The sequence below is a fragment of the Sturnira hondurensis genome, unplaced genomic scaffold (assembly GCF_014824575.4).
Source record: "Sturnira hondurensis isolate 20B ecotype Veracruz unplaced genomic scaffold, ASM1482457v3 Scaffold0003693, whole genome shotgun sequence".
Taxonomy (NCBI): Eukaryota; Metazoa; Chordata; class Mammalia; order Chiroptera; family Phyllostomidae; genus Sturnira; species Sturnira hondurensis.
In genome coordinates, this window is record NW_028076324.1 from 5,638,807 (window position 1) to 5,655,719 (window position 16,913).

The 16,913-nt window shown below is 48.1% G+C and overlaps 1 protein-coding gene across 1 annotated transcript in view; it reads left to right on the plus strand.

Annotated features, from left to right (window-relative positions):
* The window catches only part of FBXO16 (F-box protein 16), a 52,249-nt gene extending 43,743 nt beyond the window's left edge, over nucleotides 1-8,506 (plus strand). The window contains exon 8 of the mRNA XM_037042213.1: nucleotides 5,040-8,506. Within this exon, the coding sequence (XP_036898108.1) occupies nucleotides 5,040-5,231 (192 nt within the window). The 3' untranslated portion in view covers nucleotides 5,232-8,506. The remainder of the gene's footprint in view (nucleotides 1-5,039) is intronic.
* Nucleotides 8,507-16,913: the final 8,407 nt, after the last annotated feature.

Here is a 16,913-nt window from a genome sequence, read left to right on the forward strand (position 1 = left end):
CATAGCTTGCTTGTTCCATCTTGTCGCCTCTTCTTTTATCAAGTTGTGACAATAAATCACCCTGGTGTTTCCAACAGGAGTGATTACGCCTGCTTCTCTCTCACTGAAGAGTGAGACTGAGGCCAAAGGGATGCTCATTTTCATATAGGAGTTTAACAGTGACCGTGTGACCAAAACTGCCTTTTCTTCAGGTTCTATCAGAATAGAAGAACCGTGCGTATGAGTTATATGATATTAGTAGTAATATATGTTATTTATGACATTGTAGCCGATGTTACTACTAGGGCTCCACATATATAAATACGTGTATGTAGGCTATGTGTTTGTGTATATAACATTTAGTATTGCAATGTAATAATTCACCACAAACTGCAGTAGAAACCAGTTTTCTGAGACATGGGTATTTTGAACTATGAGCTTACAATCATTACTGACAAACAACCATTGAACTTTACGGCCTACGAATATTTGGCAACACACCCCTCCCTTCTTTCACCTACTTGGGAAACTAATGGGTGCCATCACGTAGTCTTGGATTTAAATTTCAAAACTCTGCCTACAGTTGCTTAGCGTTCCTCTGCAGCCGTGGTGGACACTTTTACCCCAAGGTTCCTTAAAACAGAAATTAAGAACAGGGGCCTGTGGCTTCTTTAAAACTGCATTGATTATTTCTCACTAACACCTTTCCCCTGCTTCTCACAGAAGCAGAGTGAACTAGGAAGGAAAAGGAGCACCCCCTCCGTAGTGTTGACCTAAGCAGGGGCCCCCTAGAAGGGTGACCAGGCAGGTCTGTGCCGCCTTCGGGGCTCCCGGGCAGGCAGGAGGATGGTGCGGGTCCTCCTCACAGGATTTCCAGATGGAAAAGTTGGTGAAGCAGCTCTACCCTGGGGATGAAGCCTCCACTCTACAGAAGCCAGGATGCGCAGTCACCCCTCCCAGACTCTCCTCTCACAAGGAAAGCCCTCGTGCTGGGCCCTCCCCAGCCCTCTTCCCTGTCCTCGGAGCCTGTGCCCCCACCAGTGGCCCTTACTTATTACTCAGCCCCCGGCCTATGCATAGGCAAGTTACCGCTGTCAGTCAGAGCTGTGTTTCTAGGAGTAAAACAAACACACAAACAAACAAACCTTCTGATTGTATGATTTACAAACACAGTCATCCGTATTTATATGTAGTTTTACCACATCAGTCCTGAACTGGGAGTCATAACCAAGTGTTGAGGGTAGGTTTTTTTTTAAAATATTTTTATTTATTTCTCTTTAGAGGGGAAGGGAAGGAGAGAAGGAGAGAAATATCAATGTATGGTTGCCTCTGGTGTGTCCCCTGCTGGGAACTGGCCTGCAACCCAGGCATGTGCCCTGACTGGGAATCGAACCGCGATCGTGTGGTTAACAGGCCCGTGCTCAATCCACTGAGCTATACCAGCCAGGGCAGGATAGGTTTTTTTAAAGGGGGACATGGGTGGAGTCTCCTACAAAGTGAAGATTGTCCCCCTCCTTACCTTTCTTTACCACGTCACAGGCTTGGGAAGACTGAATAACGTAATGAGTGCCTGACTCTCAGCCACAAGCCCAACAGTCAGATGTTTGCAGTCACTACTGGTGCTGGTGGGAGTGGGGGTGATGTTCCTAGAAGCGTAAGGGGCATGTAGTAGGGCTCTCATTGTTGATGCTGCTTTTATCCGTCTTTTCATATTCACGTACTCCTTTACCTCATCTGTTTGTGTCAGTGATCATTTGCAAATGTCTGCAAATCACACAAATAGAAAAGGAAAGAAAATCCAACCAGGGAGGGACAAGACACAGGCGACTATATAGAAGCTGGCATATACAAGTTGTGTCCTGCTGATGGCCCGTCTCGGGCCTTAGCCTCTCTCCTGGGTCAGTCAGCCTCAGTGGCCTCTCGCCATCCTCACTCACTTCCTTCTGCCCAATAAGACGGCACCCAGCCCGAAGACAGGGGTTTCTGTCCTGTTTCAAAGTCCGCCTGCACGGTGGGTTCAGCCATTCCTCCGAAATGGAGAAAAAAGGAGGAATCTTTTGTATGTTTGTTCATTTATCCAACAAATAGTTTACAGGCACTGAATTAGGAGCTGGGGTACAAGATACAGTCTCTGCCCCTCAAATACTTCCAGGAAGTGGGTGAGGGCGGAAGCTGCGAGTCAAGCAAGGGGTAACTCCAACGTATCGGGGTTGAGCGATCTAAGTAATGTCCCTGCCACCACTCCTGAGACCACAAACACAACAGGACGTGCTAGGCATGAGGTAGCAGCCAGGCGGCACTTATGCAGTCAAGAGAGAGTTGAACATATTGGCCAAGACCTCAGGAGGGAGAGTGGGCAAGAGATGTATATCCAGCAATTGCAGATTCCGGCCCTGGTTGGCCAGGAAATGAACCTGGAGAATTCTTTTTTTTTTTAAAGATTTTATTTATTTATCTTTAGAGAGGAAGGGAAGGAGAGAAGGAGAGAAATATCAATGTATGGTTGCCTCTTGTGCATCCCCTGCCGGGAACTGGCCTGCAACCCAGGCACGTGCCCCGACTGGGAATCAAACTGTGATCGTGTAGTTCGCAGGCCCGCGCTCAATCCACTGAGCCACACCAGCCAGGGCTTGAACCTGGAGAATTCTTGATGGATAAAGCGTGGCCTTACATTTATCTTCTCCTGTGTCCTTTCATTTAAAGACGTGATAACAACATGTAGAGGTATTACTGGGTAACTGTTTCTAGAAGAATAACAGCAAGTTCAATGGATGAGAGTCGTCTGTTTCAATCACCTCATTCCATCCCTCTTCATGGGGACAAGCTGAAGAACAGAACACTCTATAGGGGATGCTCCAGGACTTGGCTTGGGTTCTTGGTAGATGGTGTGGCTGTGGCCACCATTAGCCTATCAGAAAACAGGCGGGAGGAGATAGGCCTGAACCTATGTGGAGATTGTTAATGTCAGCATTGTTTGTGTGAGCGAAAGATCGGGAACAGCTCAAATACTTATCACATGGTTCATCCACAAATGAACTAGAGCACAACCATTGGAAGACTGAGGGAGTTCTTTTAAGTACTGACTTGTACCACTTCAGAATTTACATGGGTTTTAGTGGTTCTGGGCCAGGCACCAGGGACTCATACCCAACCTTGGAAAAAGACATTTCCTGCTATTTCTAGATTGTCAGATGCATCTAGACCAAGATCCAGGACTGTCAGATTTGTATGCTTTTATATAACTTCCTTATGTTTTCCCCTTAAATCTTGTCTTTTCTCTTGTAATGGTGAGCATTAAAGTCTTGCAATGAAGAGGGTCTATGAACTTGCCTTCAGGGGCAGCAAGGCAGTGTGGAAGGAAGGAGACCAGCTCCTCAGAGCCTGTCTTGAAGGGAAGAGAAACTGCGCCACCCAGAGAGGCCGAGACTGTGCCTGAGACAAGGGGAGGTTGAGGTGGCCCTGGGGGCCTGCAGCCGAGGAAGGGCCAGCTTGAGAGGAGCCTGCCTGGGCCTGTGAACCTCCCTGGGGGACTTGGGAGAAAGAGGTCCTGAAATGCAGTGATACATAAGTTTTGCACCATAATAGGATTAAATTTGAAATAGTTACAGGTAAGGTGTGACAAGCCCATTCTTGAATCAGAGACCTAGGTGTTTTCCTCACTCAAGAGGTATTTTCGTATTTTCATTACTACTAAAATAGCACGAAGGAACGCTTCCATTTGTTGTCTTACCTGATGCTGATCTTAGGGCAGCACTGAAAACCAGGGAAGATACGGCTTATTTCCCCCGTTTCTTCCTTCTTTCCTCTTCAATTCTAAGAGCTTGCTGTGTTTAAGCTAGTTTGACCTACTCTTTCCCAGAAAAACCAATAAACATACATGGGTCTATCTGCTAGAGGCAGTCAGTCATAATTTCAAGGAGGTCGAAGATTGCAGCTTTGCTCCTAGGGAGCAAATATGTTGCGTTTTCATCAGAAGACAAATGACTACATTCGGAAACAAATACTAAATGCCAAGAGTGAAAAATATGTTCAGTGCTAAGTCAGAGGCCTCGATAGGAATCCAGCTGAAGCAGAAACCCCTGAGGGTCAAGACACTCAAGTTTCTCAGAGAAGGTGGGGCTCAGAGGGCAGGTTGTATTGTACTTAGAAGAGGAGTAAAGCGAGCACGGGAGGTAAGATCAGCTGGTGGGGTGCATCTTTGTGGAATTAGAGGGACCCACTTCCCTGGGGAAGAGGTCAGGAGGCAGCTGTCACTGGCTGATGCAATTTCTGATTCTTCCTCGTAGAAACCCCATGTGTTGCAGACACATCTGTCAGAGCGTTAGAGGGATGTACCGAACCATCCGAGTGCCCAGACTTGCCAGCGGAACATGGGGCCATAGGAGGGGGATCCTGTTCGGAGCAGGCTATAGTGTCTGTGTGCTCAGTCTCCTTATGTCTCTGCACACAGCAAAAATAAGGGTGTATTTACAAGTTCCACGCAAGCTCAGCTCGTATTATTTCTCTCCATTCTTTCCTCTTCCCTTTCCTGCTCACGGCCAGATGTCGAAGAGAAACCGTTTCTCACTGTGAGTTTTGGTTGGAAGGTCACCCTGTGAGATTTGCCTTTTTGGAATGTGTGCATGCCCAGCCCTGATTAGTGGGGCGTCAATACGGACACTGTACGGATCCTCGCCTGGTCCAAGAATCACAAATCTCCAGACCCAGCCCTAACACCTTTCCCTCCTGTGAATTTGGGCTGCTGCTTAACCTGCCTGCTTTTCCGTTTCGTTGGCTTGTAGGATGGAGATGTTAATACCTTCCTCCCTGCCCCACAGAATTTCCCGGGGTTTCCAATGAAATTATGGCTGTGAAGGCCCTCTGGAGATGAAAGGGTAATATTATTAGTAAGGTGAAGATTGCACTGGGTAAGGAGCGGTGCAACTGGCCAGTCTCAGTAAATCCCATCCAGGGCCGTGCTTTTATACAATTGTTTGACCTCATTAAAACAAGTTTAATTATATAGCTTCCTCTTGACATGTTAATGACTCTCACTCTGCTGATCTCTGCTTCCTCCCTAGCTATTCCTAAGTGTCGCAGAACCCAGCTCCCCTCTGCAAGTTCCAGCTCGTCCTGCCTGGCCTCCCCACCAGGGGGCGGGGCTCCCCACCACCGAGGCAGCAGCAGCAGCAGCAAGGCCAGCTCTGGCGCAGCATCTTCAGAGACACTCTGGCCTTCGGTCTTTACCCATCCAGGCTCCGCAGCTGATTTAAAGATGTGAAAAGATTTTTAAAGGAATGACAAGACGCTCCACGCCTTGGAGCGTCAATGTTACGTGGCTCCTATGTTAGAAACTGTCTGTTTAGGTTCCTTGTTGTGAAAGTGAGTTCTACAGTGTTTAGCAAAAGGTATTCATGGCATAAATGTTGACGTATTTACAGACTTCGATGGAAATGTGGTGGCGGCTACCATGGGGTTGATAAGGGGCCGTGCGGTAGCCCCACTGGCGGTATTGGGCGTATGAGGCAGGGTCCCCCACGGATACTCTCACTCTCAGCACACTTCCAAAGCTGATCGAGCAGTTTAATGATGGGCGGTTGCCATGGCGTCTTAACTTCCTGGGTCTTCCAAAATAAAGTACTGCTGCCTTCCTCCGCTGCTGTAACAAAACACCATGAGGTCGGGGGTGGGGAGCTTATAAACGACAGACATTTACATCCTCACAGTCTAGAGGCTGGAAGTCGAGCATTAATGTATCATCAGGGCTGATCTCTTACAAGGCCTCTCTCCTTGGCTTGCAGATGGCTGTCTTCTTGCTGTGTCCTCCTGCGTGTCCTCTCTGCGTCCCAATCCCCCCTTACCATAGGGACACAAGTTGGACTGGAGGAGGGCCCACCCCTGTGGTTTCAGTCAGCCTTCCTTACCTCTTGAGGACCCTGTCTCTAGGGACAGTCACATGCTGAAATCCTAGGGTTAGGGCTTCAGCACAGAAATTGCATGGGGTGGGGAGGGAGGGGCACAGGTCAGCCCCAAGCACACACGGGGCAGGATTAAGAGAACCCGGGAGAGGTGGTGAGGCACCTAGGAACTAGCAGCTGCAGCAGCCTTTGTCATCCTTCAGTCCGAAGGGGCAAAAGGGAAAGGACCTGAGGTTCCTAGAACCCAGTGAGAGCTGTGGCCCCAGAGAGGCCGCCCCACAGGATGTATGTCCCATTGCAGGGAGCACAGCCCAGGGGGAAGGGAAGGGGGGGAGCACTCAACCTCTCTCTCCCCCCACCCTGAACGTCCCCAGAGATGCAGCTCTTAGATGCCAGCCTCCAGTCAGGGAGTGGAGCTGTGGTGTGTGGCCAGGAGTGATGGGGTGGGGGTGGGGGGACTGAGTGCCAGGGTGAAAATCCAGCACCGTGGGGCTAATGTGCACATTTCCAAAGGCAGGATTATGGTTGATAGTCAAGCCAGGGATGGACTTTAAAGAGTTACTGGAAAACAGAAAATGTCATTTAGCTGCAAAAATATTAGTCATACATCCCCAGATAAACCATTTAAAGTCATGTAGCCATTTTAAGGTCCCGAAAGCTACCAATCTAGGATACCGACTCTCCTAAGTAAAGCAGAATGATAGAAAAACAAAGATGTATCACGTGGTGTTGAACACACTTATGTTACTTCATACTGCTATATATATATATATTTCTCGAGTGGTTTAAAGTGGTGGCCTGGCACAATAGTAGAGAACAGTGGTTTGGATGCCCAGGTGATTGGTGGAGGACAAAACATGACCAACTTACAGCTGACTCGTTGGCAGCACTCAGGGTGAAGCTCACACGTGCCTCAGAGGCAGGAAGAAAAACAACACACCTAGATGAGACCCTCTGATCGTTCCATGGGCAAAGCAGGTGCTATCACTTGGGGTTTCCTCTGCCTGGAGCCTGAGCCCTCCTGGGCGGCTCCCAGGAACCAGGGGCAGCAGTGTAAGCTGGGGTGGCCTGCAACTCCAGGATTCTGCACAGTCTGGCCCAGTAAACTCCCGTGATTATTGCAGGAGCCAGTCATGTTGCAAGCGAATGTTTGAATAGGCCAGTCCGGAGAATGACCCCAGCTTGTTCTGGAACAGACCAGGATCTTCTAGAGCAAGGACATACCAAGAGAAAGATGGGCCCATCCAGTATGAGTGGCTACCTCTTGTCTGAAGCTGCATTCAGCTTCTCTATTTTTATGGAGTTACTCCCAAACGTTGCTTTTAATAGCAGCCTGTTGTTCTGCTCATGACTCTGCAAGTTGAGGGACTCTGGGGGACAGCCTGTCTCCAATCCACACAGCATCCTCTGGACCCTCCTGACGGAGGGCTGGAAGATCCACGCCCAAGATGGTGTAGGGACAGGGCTGGAAAGTTGGTGTGGGCCGTCCCCTGGGGGCTCAGCCAGGGCTGAGAGTAGGGGCCTCTGCTTCTCTCCACGTGGGCCGGAATTCTCGCAGCGTGGGCTAGCTTCTAAGGACAAGCACCCCAAGAGAACCAGCTGGGATCTGAATCCCCTGTTTCGACCTGGAAGTCTCCTGGTGTCACTCCATCCCCCGGTGATCACAGAGGCTTGTCCACTGTCACACACAGGGGGCACAGTCTCGGGGGAGTTACGAGTTTCTGGAAGAAGATGTGGGATGGGAAATATAATTGTGGCCATTGTGGGAAGGCTCCTTGTGTGATCTTTACTTACCCATCATTGGTCATGGCCCAGTTACACAAATGGGGCGCGTACCCTGTATTAACCTGCTCAGGCTGCCTTGAAAAATACCACAAGCAGGGAGTGGAGGGGCACTAGTTGGTGTCTGGTGACAGCTCTCTCCCTGGGTGGCCTTTTCACTGTGTGGTCAGGCGGTCTTTCTTTTGTTCTAGGGCAGAGACAGAGAAGATTCTCTTTGGTGTGTCTCTTATAAGGACACTAACCCTATCGGTTCAGGGCTCCACCCTTACAACCTCATTTAGCCTTGATCACTCACCTAGAGGCTCCATCTCCACACACAGCCACTCTGAGAGTCAGGACCCTAATGTGTTTGACCCTGAAGAACTGCTCTTTCCGCCGTGCTGCTTCCTTGAGGAGCACTGCTTTCTACCTGACAGGCTGTTTTGCCACATTCATCGCCCTGCCTTGATTTCATCTTTATTCAGTACTCGGGAAGGATGCACACCCTTGGAGAAGGACTCCACTCCCGCAGCGCTTCAAGTGGCCAGCTGAAGGCTGCTTCCAGGAGCAAGGACTGACTGCAAGAGAGCTTCTCAGCCCCTTGTAACTGGTCCCCACACTGATTATACTTGCAGAAACCCTAAAGCCAGAGCATGTATGTAATTACCTTTGTGAGCAACAAGGTCAGGGGAAGCTCTGGAGATAATGTCCCAGTCAACGGCCAGTTTAGGGACAGGAGAGAGTGCTGGGAGACGAAACTCAAGAGATGGGTGGCTGTGGGGACACTGCAGGGAAGAAAGAGGCACGGGATGAGTTCCCAGGGCCTCCCTCCAAAAGACAAGGTGGGCAGCCCAGGCCAGTGTGGCTCCTGGGTTCCTGGTCAGGGCACATGCCTGGGTTGCAGCCCAGGTCTCCAAAAGGGGGCGCTCGAAAGGCAACGGATCCATGCTTCTCTCTCTCTTTTCTCCCTTTGTTCCTCTCTCTCTCTAAGAAATAAATAAAATCTTAGAGAGAGAGGAAAGGGAGAGCACAGGTGAACGTGTCTAAACCTTAGAAGGGGTGACGGACACCCGACAGTTAGACCTGTGTGACGCCTACATGGGGCTGCCCAGTGCCAGCTGGAGCTTTGTTTTAACCACCCAGCTTCACATTTTCGTTTGAACCTTGATTTACCTCCTGTGAAGTATTAATCCTCTATAGTCACACAGTAATCTATCCATTTCCCTATCGTCTTTTACAATGGTTATTTCTGCATGTATTTTATTACCCTGCCCCATCTAAATCTGGAATTCTTCAAAGGATACCCAGGTCACTCTCTGCATATTTTCACATTTTCTGACGTGCAATAGGCACAGGGCAGGAGTTTGTCGTCGTCACTGGCTTCTCTATTCAATGACACTGGCAGAAAAAGGACACAAGAGGGCGCACCTTTTCTTCTAATCCGAGTCCAGGAGCTGAACGTTTTTTGTCCATTTTAGGTCTCTTGAAAAACTCAGACATGACTGATGGTGAAAACATTTTTCACTTGTAGGGAGAGATTTTGGGGAAATTTTGAATATTTAAAGCATCACACTTAGGGAAATATTCAGCTTATTTGAATTGATAAAACAAATATTCATGTAGTCAATTTTTGAAGAACTCAGTCTAAGGAAGAAATACACAGGAGAAAACACCCTAAAAAACTGGAATTATAGTGTTTTTCTGTGTGTAAGCTCCCACACTTTTGTGCACATTATACATGGGATTATACCCATTTTTACACCCATGGTATGTAATCATTATACCCATGTATAATGTACATCCTTATTTTTCCCTCAAAATTGTTGGCAAAAATATGCTCATTATACACAGAAAAATACAGTGCCTTCCGGAAGGCTTGATGAATGAGCTAAGAACCCAACTATATCCGTGCCAGGTGGGGATGTTGTGAGAGGCTGAGTTCAGTGCTTGTGAATTTTTTTTGAAGACGTTCAATGCAACTGCCCATTTCATGATGGGTGATTTACGAGCTCACCTGCCTGCACCATGCTGAGTGTTCAGCAGCTTTTGACCAAAAATGGCATAACCTCTGTGCCCCACCCTCCCTATCCACCCAATCTCTCCCCCAGTGACTTTTTCTGTTTCCCTGGATGAAAAAAGTCCTCAGAGGGAAAGGTTTTCCAATGTGAAAGAGGTGAAACAAAAATGGCAGAAGCATCAAAAGACATCAAAATCAGAGTCCAAAAACCGTCTCGAGCAGTGGGAAAAAAGTCAACAGGCATATTGCATCAAATGGAGAGTACTTTGAAGGTGGCCACAGATTAATTAATACACAGTTTTTATAAATATATTCTGGTTTTGGGGGGTGCCTCCTCACATATTTCTTAAAAGTAACCAATGCCTTTACTCCATTAGGGTGACTTATCAAAAATACAAAGCAACAAGTGTGAGCGAGGATGTGGAGAATTGGAACCTTGGTGCACTGATGGTGGGAATGTGAAATTGCTGCTGCTATAGGAAACTATGGTGGTTTCTCAAAAAATTAAACACAGAAGTGCTATATTTCAGCAACTCCACTAGTGAGTATATACCGAAAAGAATCAAAAGCAGGGATTCAGAGAGATTATTTGTGCAGCACTAATCGCAGAAGCCAGAAGGTGGTGGCAACCCAAACAGCCATCCACGGATGAATGGATCAACAAAAGGTAGTGTACACACAGTGGAGTATTATTCAGCCTCAAAAAAGGGAGGGATTTCTGACACACGGTACAACGTGGAAATGCAAACCAAACCACAATGAGATTTCACCTGACACCTGTTAGAATGACTCCAAAAGGCAAGTGCTGGTGAGAATCTGGAGAAAAGTGATCCCATATACACTGTTGGTGGGAATGTAAATAATGTAAATTGGTGCAGCCACTAAGGAAAACAGTATGACGGCTCCCCAAAAGATTAAAAATAGAACTACTATATGATCTGGCAATTCCACTTCTGGGTATATATCCAAGGGAAATAAAAAAGGATATTGAAGAGAGGATATTTGCCCATATTTGCCCAAATATGGATATTTGCCCATATTCATTGCAGCATAACTTGCAGTAGCCACGACTGGGAAACAAACTCAGTGTCCATCGACAGGTGGAAGGGTAAAGAAGACATGGTCTGGATTATGTACACGGAGTGTTAGTCAGACATGAGAAAGAAGGAAATCCTTACATTTGCCACCATATAGATTTCCCTCGAGGGCATTGTCCTAAGTGAAATAAAGCAAAGAAAGAAAAATGCCTTCTGGTATCACTTATATGTGGACTCTTGTTTATTTTTTAACGTTTTATTTATTTATTGTTAGAGCAAGGGGAAGGGAGGGCGAAAGAGAGGGAGAGAAACAATGAGGTGAGAGAAAAACATCCACTGGGCCACAACCCAGGCATCTGCCCTGACTGGGAATCAAACCGGCAACCTTTTGGTTTGCACGATGATGCCCAGTCCACTAGGCCACACCAGTCAGGGCTAGAACCTTTTTTAAAAAAGTAAAACTCATAGAAATAGGTAATAGAAAAATGGTTGTCAAGGGCTGCAGTTGGGAGGAAAGGAGACGTTGCAAAAAGGGGACAAACTCTTAGCTGTAAGATGAAAAGGGTTTGAGGATCTAACATATAGCACGGTGACTCCAGCTGATAACACCGTATTGTTTCATTGATATTTGCTAAGAGAGTAGAACTTAAATGTTCTCATTTAAAAAAGAAAAAAAACACAAACAAAAAAAATCCCTCTGCATGTTTGAAGATGCCCGGGTGTTTCTTATGCCTTTTGGTGGTTGAAGAATACTGCTGTGTGCAAACCTGTCCTTCCCCACACACTCTCCGCCGTGAGAGGCGCGATCACAATTTTAGAGGGGCTCGCTAAGTAGAGTGGCTTTGGCCCTTTAAGGCTGGATGGGGTTTGCACGGGCAGGTATAAGCCAGGACAAAGTTCCAGGGGAAATAGAATGGTTCGTGCAAAGCAGAAAAAAAAAAAAAAAAAACAGCAAAAGTGAACAGAGATTAGACAACTTTGAAGTCAAGGATTCCTGAAGGGGAGTAGTAACGATAAGGTTGAGAAAACCCTGAGTAAGAGGCCAAAGTATTTATTAGGGAGTACAGTGTTTTCTCTAACTCGTTCATGGTAAAATTTTGATATATTTTATTCCATCAACCACAAGAGAGGCATTTTTTTTTTAATTCTGAGGACATGCTTATTGATTTTACAGGGAGGGGTGGGAAAGAGAGAGAGAAAACACCAATATGAGAGCGAAATATTGATCAGTTGCCTGTTGTATGTGACCCCACTGGGGACTGAACCTGCAGTCTAGGCATGTGCCCAGACTGGGAATCGAACCTGTGACCTTTTGGCTTATGGGACAACACTCCAACCAACTGAGGCCCATGAACCAGGGCGAGAGGCAATTTTTAAGAAAGACAATGACTATACAGCTGACATGCATTACAAAAGTCACAGCCACCAGCACGTGTGCCCGGGAGAAAACCAAATTTTTGAAATGTGACCTGCTACTGCAAACTCTTTGCTATTATTTATTTGCTGCTTGTTCATTCAGTTCATCCTCGGCTAATGCTAGCAGATAAAAGTCTGTATCCTTGCTGCAATGGAAAAACAAGCACGGGGGAAAACCTCACAAGCTGAGGAAATTCTACCCATTAATTTTTCTTTTCTCTATGAATTGGGAAAAGGTCATGGTTATTTGATATGAGGACAGACCGCCTTGGTTCAGCTCATTGAACATCAGACTTCTCAGGGAATATGATTAAGCCCTGCTGTGGACCGTGGGAAGCGAGGCCCGAAAGGACAAATGTGTGCTTTTAGGCAGATTACTCTGGTAACTGTATATAGGATGGCTGTTGAAGGCAGCAGCCGAAAGACAGGAAGACCAATTAGTACATGACAGCAACAAACAGCCCGATCCTAACTTGAGATAGAGTAACAGGACCTTATGTCTACACAGCACTTGATGTTATACAAATTCCCTTCACAGATACTCCTTAAGATGATTATGTGAAGCAGAAAGCGTCGTTTAACAAAAAAGGTGGAAGTTTAATGTAAAAGGTGGCTAAGTGAGAGATCTTTTAAAAAAAATAATCAATGGACTTAGTGAACAGTAAGGTGGTGGGAAAGGGCTGGGGGGGGTGGTGGAGAGGGAGGAACCAAAAATGATCCCCACGTTTTTGAACTCGGGTAATTGTGAGGATGTTGTTGCTATTAACACAACATTGGAAAAGCTGATTTGAAGGGTGGTTGATAATGGTAACTTTTTTATTTTGAAATAAGTTCAAACTTACAGAGACGTTACAGTGAAAGAATAGTACAAAGCAAGGACCACGTCCCTTGGCCCAGAGACTCATGCAACTCACACCTGTGATCTCAGGACTGTCCTTTACAGCAAGAGGCCGCAGCAGGGGTCACACACTGCACCTGCCTTCCTGTCTTCCAAACCTTCTTCAACCCACAGAAGCTCCTCCACCTTCCTTTCCTTTCCTGGCCTGGACTTTTAATTTTTCAATGCTACAGGCTATGTTGTAGGCTGCCCCTCAGTGTGGGTTTGCCCAATGCTTCCACAGGATCCAACTCCAGTTCTGCACCGCCAACTAACACACTGTTTTCATTGGGGCATCCATCAGACAGCATGCGTGTCCATTTGTCCCACTAGTTGGGTTTTAACTTTCAGGATTCGATTAACACGGCTGCCTGTCTTTCCCTTGGTGAAGTTACTCCTCACCCCCCATCTGGTTACCAAAATATTTTGTGGGAAGCACATGGAAAGGGTGCTGGCAAGGCTGGCTCAGGGACGGCGTATCACCTGTGCAGCGGAGCTGAGTCCTGTGCTTAGAAGGGTCCCAGATTTTGGACTACTTTTTGCTCCCACAGTGAAGGAAGGGAGAAAGACAGGCAGGATGGGAAGGACAGGCAGACATACATTCCGTTTTGACTCAGTACATTGGAGTTGCCAGGACACCTAAGAGTTAGAAAAACAAAACTAAGGCTTGGGAGGAAAACCTGGGCTGGAGAAGAAGGCTGGTGTGCAACGCGCACAAAAGTGGTGACTGAGGTGAGGAAGACAATTTCTCCAAGAAAATTAGGAAGGAAATGAGAAACTGAGGACCTAACCTTTGGGAAGGCGCAGAGATGTGCAATAGGAAAAGAAAGGGAAGCCAAAGGACATAAAGAAATGCATTATAGAGCGACAGATCCAACGGTGCCAAGTTACAGAAACCAAAGGAAAGGGTGTTAGATAAGGAAAACGGTAGGCAGCCATGTCAAAGCTGCGGAGGAAGTTAAAGGAGAAGGTTGGTCGGAGGGTCATCTTCAATCCCCGGTGGTGCAGTAGGGGAGGCAACCAATCAGTGTTTCTCTCTCACATTGATGTTGCTCTCTAGCGCTCGCTCTCTCCCTCCCTCCCCTTCCTCTCTCTCTAAAATCAATAAACATATCCTCCAGTGAGGATTCAATTAATAAAAAAGTAAATAAAAGGAAAAGATCTCCGGTTCTAATAACTAACCACAATGAAGAGGCTGTTCTTTTAGCTATTCAATAAACACTGGTGGGTGGGGTTAGGCCACAGGCTTGAGGACAGAAAGGGTGCGGGCGAGGCGGGCTCCCCGGGCGCACCACCTGTGCAGGCACAGCGGCTCCTGAGCTCAGAAGAGTTCTGGACTTGGTTTCATGCTCTGAAATTCTTAACACTTGAGCAAGAGGGCCTGCGTTTTCATTCTGCACTGGACCCCGCCCATTACGCAGATGGTTCTGGGTGACGGAACAAGTGTAAACTATTCTTTCCTTTGGGAATATTTATTGGTGACAGTGACAGAGGCCAGTATCTTGTCCCAGTGGCAAAGTAGAACTCAAAAGTAATCGGGCTTATGTGTTGGCAGACGGCAGAGGTGGGAGGAGATTACCGAAACTGGTGGAGGGAGACTTACAGAGAGAGGGGAAAGATGAGTTCAAGGCCCCTGGTGAGTCAGACTTAGCCTTGGACTGGAGGAAAGTGGAGGCAGAAAGCCAGCCAACGAGCAAGCACCAACACAGAATCTTGTCCGGTGCCTAGTACTGAGCGTGCCTTAACGATCGAAGGGGCTCTGGCACAGCCCTCAGAATCAGGCTCCAGGGCGCACGCGGGGAGAGGCCCGGCAGCCTCCCCGCCAGCCCACTCCCACGCCGAAGCGCGCGCACAGCCCAACAACGCGATTATGAGCCTCCGGCCGAGCACGACTGTGGGACAAAGGGGCCCGAACAAGCATCAGGGAAGGCTGAGCGCCGCGGCCGCGGGGCGGGATCCGGGTCCCCTCGCCTCAGTTCCGTCCCCTCCGCAGGACAGGCGTCAAGGGGAGAGAGGGCCCTCCGCGATTCTCGACCGCAGGCCGACCGAGGGTGGCGCAGTGAGGCCTCCGTGGGCCGCAGCACGTCCACACCTCCTTCCCGGCCGCGCGCGCCCGGAGGCCCAGCTGGCGGGGAGGGGCCTTGTTTTCCCTCCCCCGCGCCCCCGATTCTGCCCGCAGCAGCCAAGAGCTAGGCGCAAGGCCGGGGGAGTGGACAGAGCCCGAGACGCCGCAGCGGCGGCGCGAGGCCTCCCGCTCCAGGGCAGGGCCGGGCTGGGCGGTGCGGGTGGCGCGCTGGAGGCCCGCAAGCCCCAGCGCGGCTGCGCTGCAAGGGGCCGTCCCGGCCTCAGCTGCTAGTAGGAGGCGACAGAAATGCCTCCTCTGCACTCGCGGTGGAGGGGGTGGAGGGGGTGGAGGGGGTGGGAGGGGAGCTGCAGAAACGAGTCGGAGCCAAATACCCCCCTTCCCTGTTCGCCTCGGCCTCTCAAATCTTCCTTCCTGGAGGCCCTGTGCAGCCTTCAAAACTTTTAAGAGGTGGCCTGGAGGAAATGAACCCGATTCAAAGCGTTGAGAAAGAAACCGAGAACATTGGAGGCCGGTTTCAACCTCTGCCTGCCGCCCATAATCACAGAAATAGGTGCTTGCTGCCTACACTGTGGCAAACACAGAAAAATGTAAACATTTAGACAGAAAAAGCACCAAAATTCCACCACCCACAAGCAAACACTCTGCGTATTGCATTTTGCAATGTTGCTGTGCGCATTTTTCTTCACATAAGTGATAATTCTGTGCCCACTATTCAGTATCTTGCTTTTTTGTGCTTAGTGTCTTACAAACATTTCCCATTTCCCTGAACACATCACAAATATGTTTAATGGTTTTATGATAATGTCGTAGAGCTGGACCCAAAGTGTAACCTTCTCCATTTTTAAAGGTCCAAAGGATACAAATACTTTTAAAGTTCTTGATTTACATATTGGATTGTTCTTCAGAAACTGTCCTTGCATGTTCAGTTGCACCGGATGAATGGCCAGTCTCTCTGTACCTGTGAATGTGGACGGAGACTGACGCCGGCCTGGACCAGGTAACCCCACCTCTCCTTCTAGGCACCAAGCCCCTGCTCTGCCCTCCTCCTTTCATTAAAATGAAATGAAATGAAAGGAATCTTCAAAGGAAGATTTGGGCTCTTTCAGCCTTGGGCATTCAGACTATTGGAGGCGCTGACCAGTTCTTGTCTCTGTTTCCCCATCACTTCTATTCCTGTAAAGTCTCGGAACAACACTGCTACCAACTGGTATCTGAAAAACGGAAGAGGCTTCAGCCGGGCGCCTCTCCTCCGGAACACCGCCGTTCCCAGCCACCAGGTGAGCCTCCGTCAGTGTGCTGAGGCCTCTGTTCCCGTGCTTCCATAGGAGCCTCTGTCTGCAGTGGATGCAGTGGCTCCCGTGGGGCTCGGTGGGTAAGACCTCAAAGCTTAGGTGTTCAGTAATTACTCCTATTAAGACTCCCCTGCAGTAACAATTTAAGTGCATGTCGACAGAGGAATGGATAAAGATGTCACACACCCGCACAGGAATTATTATCCAGCCACAAGAAAGAAGGAAATCCTGACATTTGTGACAGCATGAACGGACCTTGAGAACATTATGGTACGTGAGATAAGTCAGAGAAAGACAAAACTATATGATATCACTTATATGTGGAATCTTTAAAAAGCCAAACTGGTAAAAGCAGAGAGCAAAATGGTGTTTGCCAGTAGCTGGTGGGGAGTGAGGGAGTAGGAGGGAAGTTATTTAAGGGTGCAGACCTTAGACAAATAAGTCCTGGACTTCGGATGCTTAGCCTAGTGACTATAGACAAGAATAGTGTATTATAGACATTGAACTTGTTACAAGTCTAGACCTTAATTATCCCCACTTCATAAAAGAAA